The sequence below is a fragment of the Podarcis bocagei genome (genome assembly GCF_964188305.1).
Source record: "Podarcis bocagei genome assembly, chromosome: 14".
Classification (NCBI taxonomy): Eukaryota; Metazoa; Chordata; class Lepidosauria; order Squamata; family Lacertidae; genus Podarcis; species Podarcis bocagei.
In genome coordinates, this window is record NC_138139.1 from 46,517,955 (window position 1) to 46,538,936 (window position 20,982).

Genomic DNA, 20,982 nt, shown 5'->3' on the forward strand with positions numbered 1-20,982 from the left:
GCTCTTTGAGGGTGTTTCCCAGGCCTGAGGATGCAACTGAAGCTACCTGTGGCCATCTTACCAGTGTCCTGGCAATCCCTCCTGCAAGAAGTACAGTGGTACCTCGGGTTAAGTACTTAGCTCGTTCTGGAGGTCCGTACTTAACCTGAAACTGTTCTTAACCTGAAGCACCACTTCTTAACCTGAAGCACCACTTTAGCTGCTGCCGCCGCACGATTTCTGTTCTCATCCTGAAGCAAAGTTTTTAACCCGAGGTACTATTTCTGGGTTAGTGGAGTCTGTAACCTGAAGTGTATGTACCCTGAAGTGTATGTAACCCGAGGTACCACTGTATTTGTGGTTGTTCTCTGGGGAAGACCAGTGCTGTGATCATGTCTTGTTTGTAGGCTTCCCATAATGGGAATCTGGCTGATGTCTCTGAGAACAGGATAAGAATAAGAATAAGAATATTTTTTATTTATATCCCACCCTCCCCAGCCAGAACTCGGCTCAGGGCAGCTAACATCAAAATATATAATACATTAAGACATAAAATCCAGCAATCGTCTGAAATACAGCTTAAAATTGGATTACAGTGGTACCTTGGGTTACAGATGCTTCAGGTTACAAACAATTCAGGTTACAGACTCCGCTAACCCAGAAATAGTACCTCAGGTTAAGAACATTGCTTCAGGATGAGAACAGAAATCACACAGCGGCGGAGCAGCTGCAGCGGGAGGCCCCATTAGCTAAAGTGGTACCTCAGATTAAGAACAGTTTCAGGTTAAGAACGAACCCCCAGAACGAATTAAGTTCTTAACCCAAGGTACCACTGTAAAATCAAAATAAAATCAGATGGTTACCCGCAAATTATAACTAACTATAGGGGTTGGAACCTTAAGTAGTCACCAGGATAGTGGACTAGATGGGCCATAGGCCTTGTCTTATATTCTTTTTGGCCTCTTTGGGCTTTGCCCACAACCTCCTCAAAAAAAATTCACAAGCACTTGAGGGGTTGTACGCCAAGGTGTACAGGTGGTGGCAAAATCTGGTTTGGGCCATATGTTAATGGAAACCGATCCAAATCACACATTTGAAAACAATATATGAACTGAAACGAAACTATCCTTCGAAATCTGGACTTACCCCAAGTTTGTGATGCAATTCTCTGGCCAAATGATGTGTGCATAAATGTGTGCGTTTGAGGAAAATGTGTGTGTAAATGCATATATTAGTGAATGTTGCATACAAAATTGCATTACATTAGGGTTATGCTTTACAAAAACATGCCTCTTAGACAAAATTGCATACCAGAAATGTGTATATTAGGATAAATTCACTCTAAAATGCTGGCAAATGTTCAAGAGTGCTTTAAAAAAAAATGCAATCTGGTGGGGAAATATGCAGAACTGAATTTACGATGGGAAAAATGAGAAAGAGATTGACAGGCTGACTCATCCCTTGTCATCCTGACCATATTCCTGGTTCCGGATTTACTATTCCAACCCATGGCTAATAGCCAAGTAGTGTGAAGGGAGCCAGTGGAGAAAATCAGCTGAGTGTCGCAAGCAAGCTTCTTCCCAGACTAGATGATGTGTAATGCCTCTCCTTTGTGAAACGGGAAGTTTGAGGAAACTCTGGTCTTGCAATTGTGGTCGGCGCACGGAAACCTGAATTCTCACCTCCTGTGCAAAGAAGAGCTTGCAAAGACTCCACTCGTAGTCCTAGACTGCATCGTGAAATCATTTAGCCACTTTACGGTCACAGCCATATCATGCATTTAAAGTATTCTAATGCTCCTGCCAACCTAGCAGTTCGAAAGCACGTCCAAGTGCAAGTAGATAAATAGGTACCACTCTGGCGGGAAGGTGAATGGCGTTTCCGTGAGCTGCTCTGGTTCGCCAGAAGCGGCTTAGTCCTGCTGGCCACATGACCCGAAAGCTGTACGCCGGCTCCCTCGGCCAGTAAAGCGAGATGGGCGCTGCAACCCCAGAGTCGGCCATGACTGGACCTAATGGTCAGGGGTCCCTTTACCTTTACCTTAATACCAAATGAACAGTCATGGCTTCCACTCAAAATCCTGGGAATTATAGCTTGTTCAGGGTGCTGGGAATTGTAGCTCTACGAAGGAGTCTCAGCACCCTACACTAGGATTCGCAGGATTCTTTGGAGGAACTCATTACTGTTGAATGATTTAAGAGGACTTCACATGTGTGATGTGGATGTGATAGTGGGATAGGAAAGAAATTCCATTCAGTTTGCATTTGAAGGCAAACCCACCAAATTTGCACCACCTGTAATGCAAAAACTGAAACACAGCAAGCCTTCAAAATTCACCCTAATATGAATTTTGCAAAACGGTTTTCCAGCCAATAAGTATGTACAGAAATGCATGTGCTAGAGCAGCGATTCTCAACCTGTGGGTCCCCAGATGTTGTTGGACTACAACTCCCATCATCCTTGAGCTCTGGCCATGCTAGCTAGGGGTGATGGGAGTTGTAGTCCAACATCTGGGGACCCACAGGTTGAGAAAGGCTGCTCTAGAGAATGGGTAGGCAAACTAAGGCCCAAGGGTCGGATCCGACCCAATCGCCTTCTAAATCCAGCCTGTGGACAGTCCGGGAATCAGCGTGTTTTTACATGAGTAGAATGTGTCCTTTTATTTTAAATGCATCTCTGGGTTATTTGTGGGGCATAGGAATTCGTTCATTTTCTCCCCCCCCCCAAATATAGCCCAGTCCCCCACAAGGTCTGAGGGACAATGGACTGGCTCCCTGCTGAAAAAGTTTGCTGACCCCTGTGCTAGAGGAATGCATGGTTCATATATGAGTAAAAGTAACATACAAAAATACGTTGTGTTAGTGGGTATCGCTTTGGGGAAATGTGTGTATCAGGCAAAATTGCGTACAGTGGTACCTCTGGTTAAGAACTTAATTTGTTCTGGAGGTCCGTTCTTAACCTGAAACTGTTCTTAACCTGAGGTACCACTTTAGCTAATGGGGCCTCCCGCTGCTGCCGTGCCGCCAGAGCACAATTTCTGTTCTTATCCTGAAGCAAAGTTCTTAACCAGAGGTACTATTTCTGGGTTAGCGGAGTCTGTAACCTGAAGCGTCTGTAACCCGAGGTACCACTGTACAAAGATGTGTCCATTACCAGAAATTTGCACTGAATCGCTGGTGAATTTTCACGAGGACCTTAAAAATAAACAAAATTGCAAACTGATGGGGAAATATGGAGAACTAAATTTAAGATTGGGAAAATGAGAAACGGAGAGAACCTGAGATTGGCATGTTCTCTTCTCCCATGCATGGCTCCCCGTCCATGGTTTATAGGTGGGGCACAGGGGTCGTGTGAGGGGTCATATCCTCTGCCTGCCTAAATTAGCCCAAATGATGCACCACAGAGCTGAAGCATCACAACCATCCCCCAAAGCTGCTTTTCAGGTTACGCTGAGATTCCTCCCTGCCTTCCACTCATCCTCTTGTCATCTCTCTGGCTAATTATATTTTAATCACCTTGCTCCCAAAAAAACACCTGGAGGGCATTTGACTCCAACGTAGTCACCATGATGAACTGCACACGAGTTTGCCAGGTTTCCCAACTGGGTTGCTGAACGCCATCAATATTGCTGGCGCGATCCTTGGACCAGCCATCCCTGGTGGGATGTTGTGTACTCCGACTCCCATCAGCCCTGTCCATTGGCCATGCTAGCAGAGGCTGATGGGAGTTGGAGTCCCAAACATTGGGAAGGCACAAGGCTGGGTAAAGCTGCCCTATTAGGTTGATGCAGGGTATATATGGCTATGATGATGCATGTATTTGTGAGTGGGGGAGAGGCTGGAGTCAAGAAGCATGTCTGCATTTTAGTGCATTAGTGAGGTAGCTAAAAGTCTCTCTCTCAACAGGTGAAGCTGCCAGCCTTGATTCTTCATCAGAAAGGCTTCAGATGGAACAGTGGGAATGTATGTGGCCTAAAGGATTAAAATTTACATTGTGTTATGACCTAATTTTCTCTTTTCTTTTTGTTTCTCTCTCTCTCCCCCCCCCCTTTGCTCCTGTTTCTTTTTAGGTTAGATTTTTATTTTTTAAAAAAAATATTCATTTTTCTTTTTCATTCATTACATACATCTCATATTCCTAACATTTAATAATAATAATAATAATAATAATAATAATAATAATAATAATAATAATAATAATATCTTTATTGTCATTGCCCCCTCTCGGGGACAACAAAATTACTTGGCTGCTCCATCCACCCAGGTAGGGCACTCCACACAAAATCAAAACAACTATAAAAACACTAATTAAAACAATACAGTATAAAACAGCAAGGAAGATTAGATGACTTTCAAAGTCCAGGCTTCCCATTCAGGGCCGAGATCGCTCTGGGGAAGAAGCTGTTCTTAAGACGGCTTGTTCTTGTCTTCATCGTCCTGTATCTCCGTCCCGACGGCAGGAGCTCGAAGAGACAGTGACCAGGATGCGATGGATCTTTTACTATGTCCAGTGCCTTCCTATGGCACCTTGTGGCATAAATCTGCTCTAAGGTGGAGAGTGGGCAGCCAACAATGCTCTCTGCTTCCTTAACAACTCTGCACAACCCCAACCTGTCCCGGGTAGTACAGCTTCCGTACCACACGCATAAGCCATAAGTGAGCACGCTCTCAATGGCACAGTGATAGAAGGCAAGCAGCAGTTTCTGCGGAAGATGGTTTTTCCTTAGAATTCTCAATTTACTATGCATTCCTTACTCCCTCCCCTCCTAGGCTCCCCCCAACTTCCGCTTCTGGTCTGTTTCTCCTTTCACCCACTTTGCTACCTTCCAAAAGAAAGAAAGAAAACTACTAATAATATATTTGTACAATAACACCAAACCTAGAAACATAAAAAAAATGGACACATCATATTATTTCTCTATCTCCCACACATTTTGTACTAATAATGTGAATGTTTATTTAAATCCTGCCATCAAGTCTATAGACTTTATTTGTTTCGGCAAGTATAATATAAATGGTTCCCATTCTTTATCAAAGTCACTGTTGTCTTTTTCTCTTAGTCTGTCTGTCATTTTTGCCAGTTCTGCATAGTTCATCAGCTTCACTTGCCATTGTTCTTTTAGGTTAGATTTTTAAAGCATTTTAAAATGCTGGGGAACCCAGCCTGATGGGTGGAATATTATTGTTATTATTAATAATAATAATAATAATAATAATAATAATAATAATAATAATAATAGTCTATTGTAAAAAGAGACTTGGTCTTGGGTATAAACTTTTCCATATATTTTGATAAGTTATAAATAAAAATTTAAATGTCTTGTCCTCAGAAAAGCTTCACCTGTTGGATTTATAACTCGTGACCCGTTGTTGAATACAGAGGGCTGGGGGAGGCGGCTATCATAAATGCAATCTCTGTGGTTTTGGCGAACGGACGGATCCCACCCTGACACCTTGTTAGCCTGGAGAAGAGGATGTTAAGGGATGATATGATAGCCATGTTCAAATATATAAAAGGATGTCATATAGAGGAGGGAGAAAGGTTGTTTTCTGCTGCTCCAGAGAAGCGGACACGGAGCAATGGATCCAAACTACAAGAAAGAAGATTCCACCTAAACATTAGGAAGAACTTCCTGACAGTAAGAGCTGTTCGACAGTGGAATTTGCTGCCAAGCAGTGTGGTGGAGTCTCCTACTTTGGAGGTCTTTAAGCAGAGGCTTGACAACCATATGTCAGGAGTGCTCTGATGGTGTTTCCTGCTTGGCAGGGGGTTGGACTCGATGGCCCTTGTGGTCTCTTCCAACTCTTCTATGATTCTATGATTCTTTATTTGTCATCCCAGGTTATGCAATGCACTCGCTTCTCCCAAGGCGGAGTCTGTAAGGCTTGTGTTTTTATAAAATGTAGGCTCAGAAAATGCTTATTAATGTGTCTCTGCCCCTCCCAGCCCAGGGATGGGAACTTGCTGCATTTCGTGTAAAGAAACTGCAGCAAGGTGACGGATGTTGCGCCAGGGAGATGGGTGGAGACTGTCTTTCATTTCCATAAAACTTGGTGAGGAACCAAAAGTTGTGGGAGATTTCGCATCAGGACCGCACGGGGCGTCAGTGACTGGAGAGGCTCTGGGAACACCTCCAAACCATTTTTCCACTGCCTGTGGAACACACGGTAGGGGCTAGTTCATTTTATTTTTTTAAAAAAACTATTTGATTTTATTGTGGGGTTTTTCTGGGGGGACTTTTTTTGGAGGGGCTTTTTCTTCCTCTATCCTAATATTAGAACCTGGGATCACCCAGTGAGAGAGATTTCCTGGCAGATCAGGGGCAGATCAGAACAAGTCCTTCTTGGCACAGGGCGTGAGAAACTGGTGGAACTCCTTGCCACAAGATAGGTGGTGCTTAGGGAGGGAGGAGAAATCCAATTTGGTTAGGATTTTCATGTGTGCCTACCCAATTCGCTCTTTCCGAAACAATGCAGCAACCCCAAAACACAGCTCGTACCTCAAAAAAATTATATTTTGATTTTATGTTGTAACCACCCTGAGATCTGTGGGTATAGGGGTGGTGTACATATTTAATGGATAAAAATAAAACCCTCACTTCCCCAAAATTTTGCAATGCAGTTCCCTAACCAAAGGATGTTTACAAAAATGCATACATTAGGGAGAAATGTGCTTAAAAAGGAATGTATTAGTGGAACAAAAAGACAAAGATGCATTATATTTGGAGAACTTGCTTGGGGGGAAAACCCCATGTACTGTACGTTAGTCAAAACCGCAAACAAGAATGTGTTTATTAGGAGAGGTTCTCCCTAAAATGCTGTTGAATTTTCATTAGGGTTTTTTTAAAAAAAAATAACAATAGTCACAAATTGCTATAGAAATGTGGAGAATATGTTTCAAGACTGGGAAAACGAGAAATGGTGAAGGCCAAAATGGGGACAGATTCATCCCCTACCCACCTCGCAGGGTGGTTGTGAGATAACACGGAGGAAAAGACATCCTGTAGAGCCTGCCTAGAATAAAGGCAGGAGCAAAACAAGGTAGCAATTATAGCCCAGGTGATAAAATGAAACCTCCAGGGTTAAGAGCAGTGTACCTCGAAATACCAGCTGCTGAGGAAAATAGCAGGTGGAGAGGGCTAGAACCTGCCTGCCTTGGTTACAGGCTTCCTGGAGGCCTGATCTGACTGATCACTGAAAGTAATCAGGATGTTGGAGTAGATGGGGGTTTTTTGGTCTGCTCCAGCAGCAATCTTCATGGGATCTTTATAATCCCCAAGGTAGTCCAGTGGTTTTTTTTTTTTTGGTTTTTTTTAAATGATACTCTATTTACAACTAGCAAAACTGACGGGAAGAGTTAGAGGAGTATTGAACCAGAAAATGTTTGGAGAATGGAGAATATTTAAGGATTATATAAGATCATATTGTACCAACCGCACCACCTTAGCAGAATTTGAGTGATACTTGTAAACACAACAAATACCGTTTGTGGAGTAGACAGGAACAATATTAAAGAATATAAAACTGTGCGGGGGAAAACAACAGTATAAACAGTACAATGAGAATGATTGGAAGACTCGTTTTGTCAGAAGTCTTTTTTATTTAAGTGTTTATTTAAGTATGAATTAGGAAGATTAAGTTTTTTAATGCACACAAATCTGATTTTTCTTTCTTTTTTCTGTATTTTCTTCTTCTCTATTTTCTTAATTGTTTTTTCTTTAATTTTCTTTCTGTAGTATGAGAAATGCTTATTTCTGGGAATGAAGGGGTAAAGTCCCACAGTACCTGCCTGGACCAAAATAAACTTGCAATCTCCACCCACATAGTGGTGGTGGTTGTTTTTTTTTTACTAAACAAACATTTGGCAGGAGAATCTCCTGCCAGCAGAGCGAGGCCAGGATGATCTTGCTGAACCACTGCCTGCAATGCACCTGCCAGGTGGGAAGAGGCAAGACACCTTCCTCTGACACAGAGAACAGAGCAAGACACAGTCTGCAAGGCTTCAGAGCAGCAGGGACAGGAGTTGGCGGCAAAATTCGGAGTCAGGCATTGGTCCATCTAGCTCAGTATTGTCTTTTTAAAAAAAAATATATATATTTATTAACTTTTCAAAGTTTATACAAAAAAGACAAAAAACAAAAATACAAAAATTAAAAACACATATAATTTCATTCACTTATTTTCTTTTGACTTATTTCTCGGACCTCCTCATACCTCCCCTTTTTGTATTCCAATTCAAATTATTCATTCAGCAAATCCTCACCCTTAATTTTCACTTAATTTTACACCTTTCTTTCTTCATTTTTTCCCCAATTATCTTTATCATTACAGCTGATAACCACTTAGATTCTATCCAACATCAATCTAACATCCCCTAATTTTATAATATTTCCCAAGATAGTCCTTAAATTTCTTCCAATCTTCTTCCGCCGTCTCTCTTCCCTGGTTTCGGATTCTGCCAGTCATTTCTGCCAGTCCCATGTAGTCTATCACCTTCATCTGCCATTCTTCCAAGGTGGGTAGATCTGGTGTCTTCCCTAGCTCAGTATTGTCTAAACTGACCAGCAACACATCTCCAGGCTGCCAGGCAGGGATTTTCTCCTGCCTTACCTGGAGAAGCCGGGGATAGAACCTGCGACCTTCTGCACGCAAAGCAGATGCACTGTCCGTGAGCTGCAGCTCTTCTTAATCAAGTACCCTTTTGGCGAGGGGCAACCCTTGGGATGCAGGTGGCGCTGTGGGTTAAACCACAGAGCCTAGGACTTGCCGATCGGAAAGTTGGCGGTTCGAATCCCCGCAACGGGGTGAGCTCCCGTTGCTCGGTCTCTGCTCCTGCCAACCTAGCAGTTCGAAAGCACGCCAAAGTGCAAGTAGATAAATAGGTACCGCTCCGGCGGGAAGGTAAACGGCGTTTCCGTGCGCCGCTCTGGTTCGCCAGAAGCAGCTTAGTCATGCTGGCCACATGACCTGGAAGCTGTACGCCGGCTCCCTTGGCCAGTAAAGCGAGATGAGCGCCGCAACCCCAGAGTTGGCAACGACTGGACCTAATGGTCAGGGGTCCCTTTACCTTTACCTAACCCTTGGTTTGTGGAAGAGAGAGGTGGGAGCGCAGCTCTAATCGCTCCCTCTTTGAAGGAGCATAATTCCACCTTGCAAGGTGAAAGATTTGGCAGCGCTTGCGAGAGATACCTAAGCCACTCCCGGAGGGTGCCAAGCATCTCAGCGCACTGAGCGACGCCAATGATGAGAAAGTGAGCAAGCACAGCCCGGGGCTTGGGTGTCGGCCTTGGGAGTCTGGCTGAGAGCTGCTCCTTCCAGAGACCTTGGGGGAAGGAAAAACCTGCCAAGCTCTCAGCCTGGGAAGATACTGCGACTGGGCGAGATTCCAAAGCCCCGCAACCTCGAGAAGCTGAGGGAACATCTCTGCTGATGCGGCAACACCTTCACGCCTGCCATAGCCAGTGGCCTGGATGCCAAGACCAAGATGCAGCTGTGAGTCAGTGGCTCAGAGCTCATCCAAGCCACTGGGATCCTTTTTTTTCCCTTCAAAATTTTTTATTCATTTTATAACACAACTAAACAACGCAAACAGAAAAACAAAAAATACCCCATCGCGGGGATTTGAACCGCCGACCTTCTGATCAGCAAGCCCAAGAGGCTCAGTGGTTTAGACCACAGTGCCACCCGCATCCCTGAAGATGCAAAGGGAACCACAATAATCCACTTGTCCCTAGTGGACCCTGCAAACAAAAACCCTGCATGGGGAGTGCCCATCCCACAATATAAACACTTGTATGAAAGCATGCAACTTTAAACAAAAACTTGTGGCCAACAACCTGTTCACCTTACCTGAACGACCTGTTTGTCATAATAAACCCCCGTATGGGGTTGTAAGCCTAGTGACTGAAATGTTATTTACATGTTGTTGACACTGTGCTCTTTTAACAAATGGTTTTGAGCCAATTATGTCGTGAGGAAAGCAACATACAAATCTCTAATCCAGTCAAATCATGGTGCCACTCAGCTGGGGCTAGTCAATTAGGACTTGTGGTCGCAGTGCCCCCAAACACAGCCCTGAAAATAGCACATCTTTGGGGCTCAGTGATCTCGCGTGGGTCTTGTGATTCACACGGGAGCACAGATGGGAAGCAGCTTGTTCCAGTTTTGGGAGGGTATGCGTTTTAAGCAGTATCACCCCACTTTCTTTTTTTAATACATTTTTTATTTTATTTTCAAAAAGAAATGAGAAAAAAAGAAAATAAACATACATAAAAAAACTATACAAAATCCACGTACCAAGATTGGTCTGAATCTCCTAACATGCCCTCTTCCATCCATGGGTCCTCTTGAATCTATTTTCAACTGCATATCAATACTTCTCCAATTTTTCATCTTCCTAAATCATCTGTACTTTCTACTACATTACAAGTGTGCTTAAAATCCTGCTAATGTTTCGACCTGTTTACAATGACTTTGTATATACATTATAAACATTTCCCATTCTTATTAAAATTTCTTGTCTTCTTGGTTCCTTAGCTTCCCGGTTAATTTTGCCATTTTGGCAGAGTCCATCAATTTGATTTGCCCTTCTTCTCTGGTCGGGGTTGTCTCTTCCTTCCATCTCTGGGCTAGCAGCATCCGTTGTAGCATACATGAACAGTTTCCTTTTGTAGTATCAGCCCACTTTCAACAGCCTTGGCTTTCCTCAAGGAATCCTGGGAACTGTGGCTTGTTAAGGGTGCTGGCGGATGTTAGGGGACCCCTATTCCCCTCATATGGGACGCGGGTGGCGCTGTGGTCTAAACCATACAGCCTAGGACTTGCCAATCAGAAGGTCGGCGGTTCGAATGACGGGGTGAGCTCCCGTTGCTCGGTCCCTGCTCCTGCCAACCTAGCAGTTCGAAAGCATGTCAAAGTGCAAGTAGATAAATAGGGACCGCTCCGGCAGGAAGGTAAACGGCGTTTCCGTGTGCTGCTCTGGTTTGCCATAAGCAGCTTAGTCACGACCTGGAAGCTGTACGCCAGCTCCCTCGGCCAATAAAGCAAGATGAGCGCCACAACCCCAGAGTCGGTCATGACTGGACCTAATAGTCAGGGGTCCCTTTACCTTTACCTTTATTCCCTTCATAGAACTACAGTTCCCAGAGCAGTTTAACAACCAGTCCATCTTCCCAGGAAACTTTGGGAATTGCTGCTCTCGTGAAGGGAACAGGGGTCTCATAACGAGCACCCTTAACAAATGACACTTCCCAGGATTTCTTGTGGGAAACCAGGGCTGTTTAAACTGGTGCGATGCTAGAACTCAGCAAGGAGAAGGAGGATGGAGACAAAGCTAGAACAGGTTGGCCCTGCCCGCCATGCACTCTAGCGCCACCTGCTGATGGGCTCCTTGCAGTCTGCGCAACCAGTCTTAGTGGGCACCAGCTACAACTGGTGCCACCCCAATGGGCCCTCTCGTGAGGTGCTGATAGCCCACAACTAAAATATTCTCCTCCCGTCTCTCCCATTTAGGGGAATTACCATGAAGCTGTTGTTGGGCATTTCCGCCCTGGCTTTCCTGCTACAGGCAGCCACCCCTCTGAAGATCTGCGCGTTCAACATCCAGAGCTTTGGAGACAGCAAACTGTCTAATGAGGGGATCTCGGAAATTATTGTGAAGGTGAGAACGGGGCTTTGCAAGGATAGAATCCCCAACATGAGAGACTCAATACCAGCCCGACTGCAGCAGACAGGTTTGGGAAGAAGGAAAATCTGGGTCCTTTGGCAGAGCTCTGAGTGATGGGCAGGTAGATGGGCAGGGATTCCTGACTCTCACTTGTACAAGAATAGCAGCAACAAGATGGCTTCCTCCCCATCGTCCAAAAACAGACTGCCTAAATGAAGGAAGGATGGGGTAACCAGGAATGGATTTTCCTGCAGAATGACTGTAAGCTCAAAACAAATAATGGTATCAAATTGTAGAATCATGCAGGAATCTCCATGATAGATGGTTATCCAACCTCTGCTTAAAAACCTCCACAACCTGCCTAGGGAGTCCGTTCCACTGTCCACCAGCTCTCATGTTTAGGGAAGCTTTTAATGTTTGATGTATTACAGTATTTTAATATTTTTTTGGAAGCTGCCCAGAATGGCTGGGGAAGCCCAGCCAGATAGGCAGGGTATAAATAATAAATTATTATTATTATCATCATCATCATTATACTCAGAGTAAGTAAAGGGACCCCTGACCATTAGGTCCAGTCGTGGCCGACTCTGGGGTTGCAGCACTCATCTCGCTTTATTGGCCGAGGGAGCCGGCATACAACTTCCGGGTCACGTGGCCAGCATTGACTAAGCCGCTTCTGGCGAACCAGAGCAGCGCACAAAAACGCCGTTTACCTTCCCGCCGGAGCGGTACCTATTTATCTACTTGGACTTTGACGTGCTTTCGAACTGCTAGGTTGGCAGGAGCAGGGACCGAAAAATGGGAGCTCACCCCGTCACGGGGATTCGAACCGCCGACCTTCTGATCAGCAAGTCCTAGGCTCTGTGGTTTAACCCACAGCGCCACCTGCGTCCCCATACTCAGAGTAGAATCACTGAAATCAATGAACACAACTTGAGGACTCCTCCAGACAACATATTTATTGCTCGTTCCCCTGATCCAGCAGAGCTTTTCTAATGAAATTCTTCTTTAAACAACTGATCTGGGGAACTTGCTGCCACAAGAAGTGGTGATGGCTGCTGTCTCAGGTGGCTTTAAAAGGGTCCCATAAGGAAAAGATGAGAAGAGGCCAGCCACTGGGTATTAGTCATGACATTAGTGGGGCTTCCATGTTTAGAGGCAGTCTACCTCTGCAGGGATGTGGGTGGCACTGTGGGTTAAACCAGAGCCTAGGACTTGCTGATCAGAAGGTTGGCAGTTTGAATCCCCGTGACGTGGTGAGCTCCCGTTGCTCAGTCCCTGCTCCTGCCAACCTAGCAGTTCGAAAGCACGTCAGAGTGAAAGTAGATAAATAGGTACCGCTCCGGCGGGAAGGTAAATGGCGTTCACCAGAAGCGGCTTAGTCATGCTGGCCACATGACCCGGAAGCTGTACGCCAGCTCCCTCAGCCAATAAAGTGAGATGAGCGCCGCAACCCCAGAGTCGGCCACGACTGGACCTAATGGTCAGGGGTCCCTTTACCTTTACCTCTGAACAGCAGTTGGTGGGGAGCAGCAGCAGAAGAGATGGGTTGTGTTGACCACTGTGGGAAGCCAGAAGTTGGACAAGATGGACCTTCCATCAGATCCAACGGGGCCCTTCTGGCATAGCTGTCAACTTTCCCCTTTTCTTGCGAGGAATCCTATACGGAATAAGGGAATTTCCCTTAAAGAAAGGGAGACGTTGACAGCTATGCCTTCTGGTCTTCTTACGCACGCATGCTTCTTCCAGATCCTGTCGCGGTACGACATCGCCTTGGTGCAAGAGGTGCGGGATGCCGACCTGAGCGCCGTTAGTGAATTGCTGGAGCGGCTCAACAGGTCAGGGCCTTCATCTCAGGGCTGTGGGTTCAAGTCACGCCTTGGGCAAGATTCCTGCATTGCAGGGGGTTGGATTCCACGAAGACAGGATGGGAGAGAGAGAAGGCAGTGATGGATTGTTTCTCAACGGGAGGAGAAGACAAAGCGAATTAGGGAGAGTGAGCCCGGGGACCAGTTTCCTTTCTCAGGAAATATATGCAGAACAGCCAAGCCATGCAATGTTGGTGCTGTTAGGCTTTAAAAAAATAAGCAGCAGGCAAGAGGGGACAACCTCCAGGGTCAGATGTAGAGGGCCACTGAAAGTCAGTGTCTGGAAAACAGCAGCAGGAGAGCCCTGCAGCCTCCTTCCCTTTTGATGGGCTTCCTGGAGGTGCTTGGTTGGCCACTGTGGGGTTCATAGAGTCATCTAGTCCAACCCCCTTTGATGCAGGAATCTCAATTAAAGCATCCATGACAGATGGCCATCCAAGCTCTGCTTAAAAAGGAAGGAGAATCTACCACCTCCCGAGAGTGTTAGGATATAGTTCTGTTCTACCTTAAAAGGGAACAGGCATAACTATTGTGTGTCACATGCCTGTTTACTTCCAGCGCAGGCTTGCTGGGAACTTCAATTTGTATATTGCTTTTGCATTACTCCTGTTTGCTGGACACGAAGGGAAGCAGACATGTTTTTTCCTTTGTTCCTGATCTATGCTGAATAAACGCTTGTAAATAATGCTTACACATGTCTCTGTCCACCACTTCTGTTGTGAGAAGATTTATTCACTCTGCTGATAGAGCGTGCCAAGTCTCTAAAGGTATCCGAGGCTTGTGTTGCTGTTTGATGCTTTTCCAAGGGAGACCGGTGATCACTCGGCTGCCGGCTGGTGGCTGGAGCCAGCTGGGGGGCTGCCTGATGCCCCCGTCTCCTGGGCAGTATCCCAACAGAGAGAACCTGTTCCACTGTCAAACAACTCTTACCATCAGAAACTTCTTCCTGATGTTTAGTCCGGAACAGGAGGTTGGATGAGGTGGGCCCCTGGCCCGGTCCAGGAAGTGCTCTTGCTACGAGATTCACACAGTGTGCAGGCCAGCTATTCTTCAAGAGGCCTACAGGTGTTCCTACCTGGGCTGCCATTGCTTAGGATATGACAGCTGGATGGGAAAGGGTTTGGCAGGTGATGTGGGGAGGGGCGTCTGCCTTGTTTTACAAGCCAACTCTGTTGAACTAATTCAGAGTCCTTAAACTGCTGCTCTGCACACGTCCTTCTCTGCCTTTCCTTGATTTTCCCTCTCCCTCTTCTTGCTCCGCAGTGCCTCTAAGCACAACTACGCCTACGAAATCAGCGAGTCGCTGGGACGGGAGAACTACAGGGAAATGTACCTCTTCCTCTACAGGTACCGGATCAAATCAGTGCTTTGTGGACAAGTACATTCCTACATTTCAAATTGTACTCTCCCACTCACATTTTCTCATCCAGGTACATCCATCTTCAGAACTGCAAAAAAGCAACATTATTATTATTATTATTATTGATTTATTGGTTTATTGGTTTATTGATTGATTGATTGATTGATTGAATGAATGAATGAATGAATGAATGAATGAATGAATGAATTTATATACCGCCCTATACCCAGGGGTCTCAGGCCAGTTCACAGAATAAAATCAAAACATAAAACCACAAAATACAGTGGCACCTCGGCCTATGAACTTAATTTGTTCTGGAAGTCCATTCTTAAACCAAAGCGTTCTTAAACCGAGGTGCGCTTTCCCTACTGAGGCCTCCCGCCACAGGTGCCCTTCCACCTACTTCTGGTTTTGCAGTTGGTTGCCCGAATCGTTTGTTAACAGGACTGTTCGTAGACCAAGGTACCACTGTACATAATAAGAATAAAAACAACTCAATAGCTGCCATGCCCCCAAAGAAACACATTTTAAAAGGGCATAGGATGTAAATCAGATCAACCAAAGGCCCAGCTAGAAAAACGTTTTTGCCTGGAGCGTAAAGATGCATAATGAAGGCGCCAGGCGGACTTCCCTGGGGAGAGCATTCCACAGACGGGGAGCCACTGCAGAGAAGGCCCCGTTCTCGTGTTGCCACCCTCTGGACCTCTCGAGGAGGAGGCACACGAAGGAGGGCCTCAGAAGATGATCTCAGGGGGCAGGTAGGTTCATATGGAAGGAGTCGGTCCTTGAGGTATTGCGGTCCTGAGCTGTTTAGGCACTCAGAGCATAAAGAAACAGCAGTTACAAACAGAAGCATGGGGTAGACAATCCCTGGATAATCTCCTCCTCTATATATCAGGCATATAGAGGACCACAGTTCCATTTGCAGATTGTGTTTGCTGGATAGGGTTCACAATAGGGGGCTTTATCGACAATGGGATGCAGTCCCTTTCCCAGCTTACCTGGTAATCCGACTGGAGTGTGCCTGCATTGTTCCTTTGCTGACTCCGTCCCCCTCTGCTTTCTATCCAGGACAAAGAGTGTCTCTGTTGTGGACAAGTACCAGTACTCAGATAAAAACAACGCCTTCAGCAGACCGCCTTTTATTGTCAAGTTCTCGGCTCTCAACGCCAGTGAGTAAAACAGAAGGGATCCCCCAAACACAGACACACCCATTTACTTCATAGGCCCATAGCCCAAACTCCATGTGAGGCTAAGGCTGGACATTTGTAGCTTGGGAGCTCAAGGGGCTGGAGGCTGGCTTACAACTCAGATGGGCCAACAGGATCGGGAACAGAAAGTCCGAATGGATGCTCCGGGCAGGCAGAATGGGAAAGGAGCAAAGTAAGGTTCATCACCAGTACAAAAAAGAGTAGCGTCTCCACCCCCATAGCTCAGCCCAGACCCTGAGGTCCAGCTCCGAGGGTCTTCTGGCGGTTCCCTCACTGTGAGGTTACAGGGAACCAGGCAGAGGGCCTTCTCAGTAGTGGCGCCCTCCCTGTGGAACGCCCTCCCATCAGATGTCAAGGAAATAAACATCTGTCTGACTTTTAGAAGACATCTGAAGTCAGCCCTGTTTAGGGACGTTTCTAGCGTGTGGTGTTTTATTGTGTTTTTAATATTTTGTTGCAAGCTGACCAGAGCAGCTGCGGCAACTCAATCAGACAGGCAGCATACAAATAATAAATGATGATGATGTGATAGCAAGGGGTTCCAGACTGGCAAATCCTGCCCCTCTAGAAAAGCCTTGGAAGTCAGTGGTCTTACCTATGTGCCTTTGGAGCAGTGGCGTACAGTGATGGGGGAGGGGGCTACATCATGCGCATGACATCACAAGTCACACATGCATCACACCTCCCTCTCTAAGCTGGGGAGAAGCTTCCTAGGCTTTGGGAAGAGGGTGACAAGGGCAAATTTAGGGGGCTACCCTAGTTCCCCATGTCCACTGACCACACGCCAATGCTCTGGAGAACATTCCTGGCACCCGAGTCCCGCAAGGGAATAAAATGGCTCCCTGGGCTAATCCTGGTTCTTTTGCAGAAGACGACGAGCTGGTCCTAATTCCCCTCCACACAGCTCCAAATGACGCTGTGGCAGAGATCGATGCCCTCTATGATGTCTACTTGAAGATCATTGACAAGTGGGGGACGGATGTACGTGCTTTTGTTAACAGTTAAGATGCTTTTTGTTGAATGTTTTCTGAAAAGAAGGACTTGTGGCCACAGGTTGAACCACCCTGGTCTGGGGTTTCAGATGGGATACATTCCCAGCTATGTTTTGGAGATGCGGCCTTGGTCCAATATACCTGAAGGAGCGTCTCCACCCCCATCGTTCAGCCCGGACACTGAGGTCCAGCGCCGAGGGCCTTCTGGCAGTTCCTTCACTGCGAGAAGCCAAGTTACAGGGAACCAGGCAGAGGGCCTTCTCCGTAGTGGCACCCACCCTGTGGAATGCCCTCCCACCAGATGTCAAAGAGAAAAATAACTACCAAACTTTTAGAAGACATCTGAAGGCAGCCCTGTTTAGGGAAGCTTTTAATGTTTAATATGTTATTGTATTTTAATATTCTGTTGGAAGCCGCCCAGAGTGGCTGGGGGTACCCAGCCAGATGGGCGGGGTATAAATTATTATTATTATTATTATTATTATTATTATTATTATTATTATTATGCCAGGGATTGAATCAAGGACCTCTGCAAAGCAGATGCTCTACCCCTGAGCCAAGCCCCTTGAACAGGATGTTCTGTTCCACCCATCCCACAAGTTGCTGACCACTGTTGGAGACAGGACATTAGACCCACCTTCAGAACATAAGAAGGCCCCTGCTGGATCAGGCCAATGGCCCACCTAGCCAGAGCTCTGTTCCCACAGTGGCCCACCTAGCCAGAGCTCTGTTCCCACAGTGGCCCACCAGATGCTTGTGGGGAAGCCTACGGTCAGGATCCGAGTGCAACCATCAGCAAATCTTCTTCCCTTTGTAGAACATGATGTTCCTGGGAGACTTCAACGCTGACTGCAGTTACGTGGGAAAGAACGCCTGGTCCTCCATCCGCCTGCGCACCAGCGAGGTTTTCAAGTGGCTCATCCCAGACTCTGTAGACACCACAGTGGGCAACTCCAACTGCGCCTATGACAGGTGAGGTTGGCGAAGCTGCCAAGTAGTGATAAATCTTTAGACCCCAGTAGGGCTCCTGACCATCAGGGACGCGGGTGGCGCTGTGGGTTAAACCACAGAGCCTAGAGCTTGCCAATCAGAAGGTTGGCGGTTCGAATCCCTGCGACGGGTTGAGCCCCCGTTGTTCGGTCCCTGCTCCTGCCAACCTAGCAGTTTGAAAGCATGTCAAAGTGCAAGTAGATAAATAGGTACCACTCCGGCGAGAAGGTAAACGGAGTTTCCATGCACTGCTCTGGTTCGCCAGAAATGGCTTAGTCATGCTGGCCACATGACCCGGAAACTGTACGCCGGCTCCCTCGGCCAATAAAGCGAGATGAGCGCCGCAACCCCAGAGTCATCTGTGACTGGACCTAATGGTCATGGGTCCCTTTACTTTTACAGCTCTTGACCAAGAGCCACAACTGGCCCACTGAGGCTTCTCAGCTGCCACAACAAGCCACCTCTCCTCTTTCTGCTCCTCCTGCTCCTCCTTTCCCACTCTTGGAAGGACACTCAGCATCGAAAGTTGTCAGATGATCTCAGAGCAAGGGATCCAGGGCAGCCTCAGCTCCCCCCCCCCCAAAAAAACAGGAGAGGACCACTCCATTTCTTTCCTTTTTGCGTCTAGGATTGTCGTGAGCGGTTCAAAGCTGAGGAAGTGGATCGATCCCAAGTCGGCCCAAGTGTTTGACTTCCAGAGCGCCTTCAAGTTGAGCCAAGAGGAGGTAAATCACATTCATTGTTTAAGCCCTTGGTTCAAACAGGGTTTCCTGGGGCTTGCAGTCCATGGTGGGAAAACAATGTGTTCTGGCTTTGGCGACAAGAGATGCTCTGAGCTTCCCTGTTGTTCTCTCCTCCCGTGCAGGCTCTGGCCATTAGCGACCATTTCCCGGTGGAAGTGACACTGAAATCTCGCTGAAGCTCCGTGCGACCTCGCAGCCTTGCTTTGACACCCCGTGCCGGAAAAGGGGTTCCGGCCACCCCTGGGTCTTCTCACCCCACAGTTACATGTTCACTCGCAGACGTACAAAGCTGCCTTGATGGACCTGTGGTCTTTCCAGACCAGTATTGCCTCTTCTGTTTGGTAGTGTCAGCAAGCAGAGGAAACAACCCCTAAGGCAGGTGGCCAGGAATGGATCAGACAAGGAAAAGTGCTTACCATCTGCTTTCATTCAATATTTACAGAGAGAGGCTTGGAACACAGCCTCTCAGAATAATGGCATTGTCCTGAGTGACTCTCCACCCCCTTTTTCCTCCCACTTCCTCATTCATCATCTCTTCCACGGGTGGTGCTGAGGGCCATTTGCTTCCGAGCCCTTTGCTCTCCTACTTTCAAGGCTCGCCGTGTTCTGGGAGAAGGGGGTTCTGGAATGCTTTCTTAAGACACTGCGTCCGTCAGCAGTTGCCCTCCTGGTGGTTCCTCTTCCTCCTCCTCCTCTCCCATTATTTCCCAGCTTTCGCCCTCATCTGCCTCTGAGCTGTGACCTCCATCAAACCCCAGTCTTCTTCTCTAGAAGGGTCAGGCTGGTCATTTCTCCTCTGCCCAGTCCCTGACAGGTACTCTAGCTGCTTCCTGAGCTCTTAGGCAAAGGAGAGCCTCTTCCCTTGAGATCTTTGTGGCTCATAGGTGGGAGAACCTGTGGCTCTCCTGATGTTGCTAGACACCCAGTGCCCACCAGCTCTTAGCCAGCAGATGAGGAAGATGATAACTGGAGTCCAACATTATCTGCAGGTCCTCCAGGTCTTGTTTTTGCTAGAGTTGTTGCTGCCAGGGATGGAACCTAGAACCTTCTGTTCTTCTGCAGACCAATTGACTTATGTGACATTGTCCACCTGTGTTGTATTCCACCTGAGCTGAGCTGGAGGGCACCAAAAGGCCTTCAAGAGATTCAGTGGGTTGCAGTGAGAGGGAGAGGAAACCTGTGGGTCTCCAGACGTCGCTTAGGGGGACAGGGCTGTAGCTCATCTGCTTTGCATACAGAAGGTCTCAGGTTTGATCCCTGGTGTCTCCAGGTCGGGCTAGAAGAACCTTCTTAGCTGAAATCACAGAGAACTCCTACCAGCTGATGCAGACCATTCTGACCTAGAGAGGTACCTTTCTTAGTAGAAGGCAGATTATCGGTCGATGTCCCTTGCTGGACTATAGCTCCCCATCACCTCTGACCACTGGCTAAGCAACATTTGGCAGGCCACAGGCTACTCCCACTTAGCACACTGGATTGGCGAGGCCATTGAGCTCTGGATGACTTTGGGACTAACCTACCTCATGTGCTGGTTGTGATAAAAGGGAGGGGGGAACCGTAAGTACACAAGGAGAGTCTTCTGGATCAGACCAATGGCCCCTTCTTCTCCTCACCTTGGCCAAGCAGATGCCCCGAGCACAAAAGCCCTCCACCCTCCTGTGGTTTCCAGCAACTGGTATTCAGAAGTACTGCTGCCTCCAGCTGTGGAAGCGGAGAATATTCATCATGGCTACTAGCCACTGATCATCTCCTCCTCCATTCATTTGTCCAATCCTCTTTTAAAGCCGCCCAAGTTGGTGTCCATCACTGCCTTCTGTGGGAGTTCCATAGTTTAACTATGTATTATGAGAAGAAGTACTTTCTTTTCACCACGCTGACCATGGATGCATGATAATAAATAAAATAAACGATGCCCAGTCTCCTGTTTTTAACGCATAATAACCCCTTTGACTCCACAGACCCTGTTAAGTAAGTTTAAAATAGTTTACTTACTAAATACAAAGGTATGGTACGTGTGTTATTCCATGAACCAGCAAGAAGATCCAGAGGTGTTGCACAAGTCAGGGCTGGGGCACCTAGTAGCCTTCCAGCTGCTTCTGGACTACAGCTCCCATCATCCCCATCCAGAATAGCCAACAGGATGGTTTGATGGGATCTGTAGTTCAGCGGCATCTG

At 46.9% G+C, this 20,982-nt stretch overlaps 1 protein-coding gene across 1 annotated transcript; it reads left to right on the forward strand.

Annotated features, from left to right (window-relative positions):
• The first annotated feature begins 5,987 nt into the window (after positions 1–5,987).
• Positions 5,988–20,719, forward strand: DNASE1L2 (deoxyribonuclease 1 like 2). The gene is made up of 9 exons (XM_081169733.1): positions 5,988–6,146; positions 11,490–11,637; positions 13,393–13,481; positions 14,775–14,858; positions 15,943–16,043; positions 16,951–17,063; positions 17,892–18,046; positions 18,693–18,789; positions 18,930–20,719. The coding sequence occupies exons 2-9, from the start codon at positions 11,500–11,502 to the stop codon at positions 18,981–18,983; spliced, it is 831 nt and encodes a 276-aa protein (XP_081025859.1). The 5' UTR covers positions 5,988–6,146; positions 11,490–11,499; the 3' UTR covers positions 18,984–20,719.
• The last annotated feature ends 263 nt before the right edge of the window (positions 20,720–20,982 follow it).

Coding starts and splice junctions, on each gene's coding strand:
- DNASE1L2 (XM_081169733.1), top strand. CDS start 11,500: ATGAAGCTGTTGTTGGGCATTTCCGCCCTGGCTTTCCTGCTACAGGCA. Junction 11,638..13,392: donor TCTCGGAAATTATTGTGAAG/GTGAGAACGGGG, acceptor TGCTTCTTCCAG/ATCCTGTCGCGGTACGACAT. Junction 16,044..16,950: donor GTTCTCGGCTCTCAACGCCA/GTGAGTAAAACA, acceptor GTTCTTTTGCAG/AAGACGACGAGCTGGTCCTA.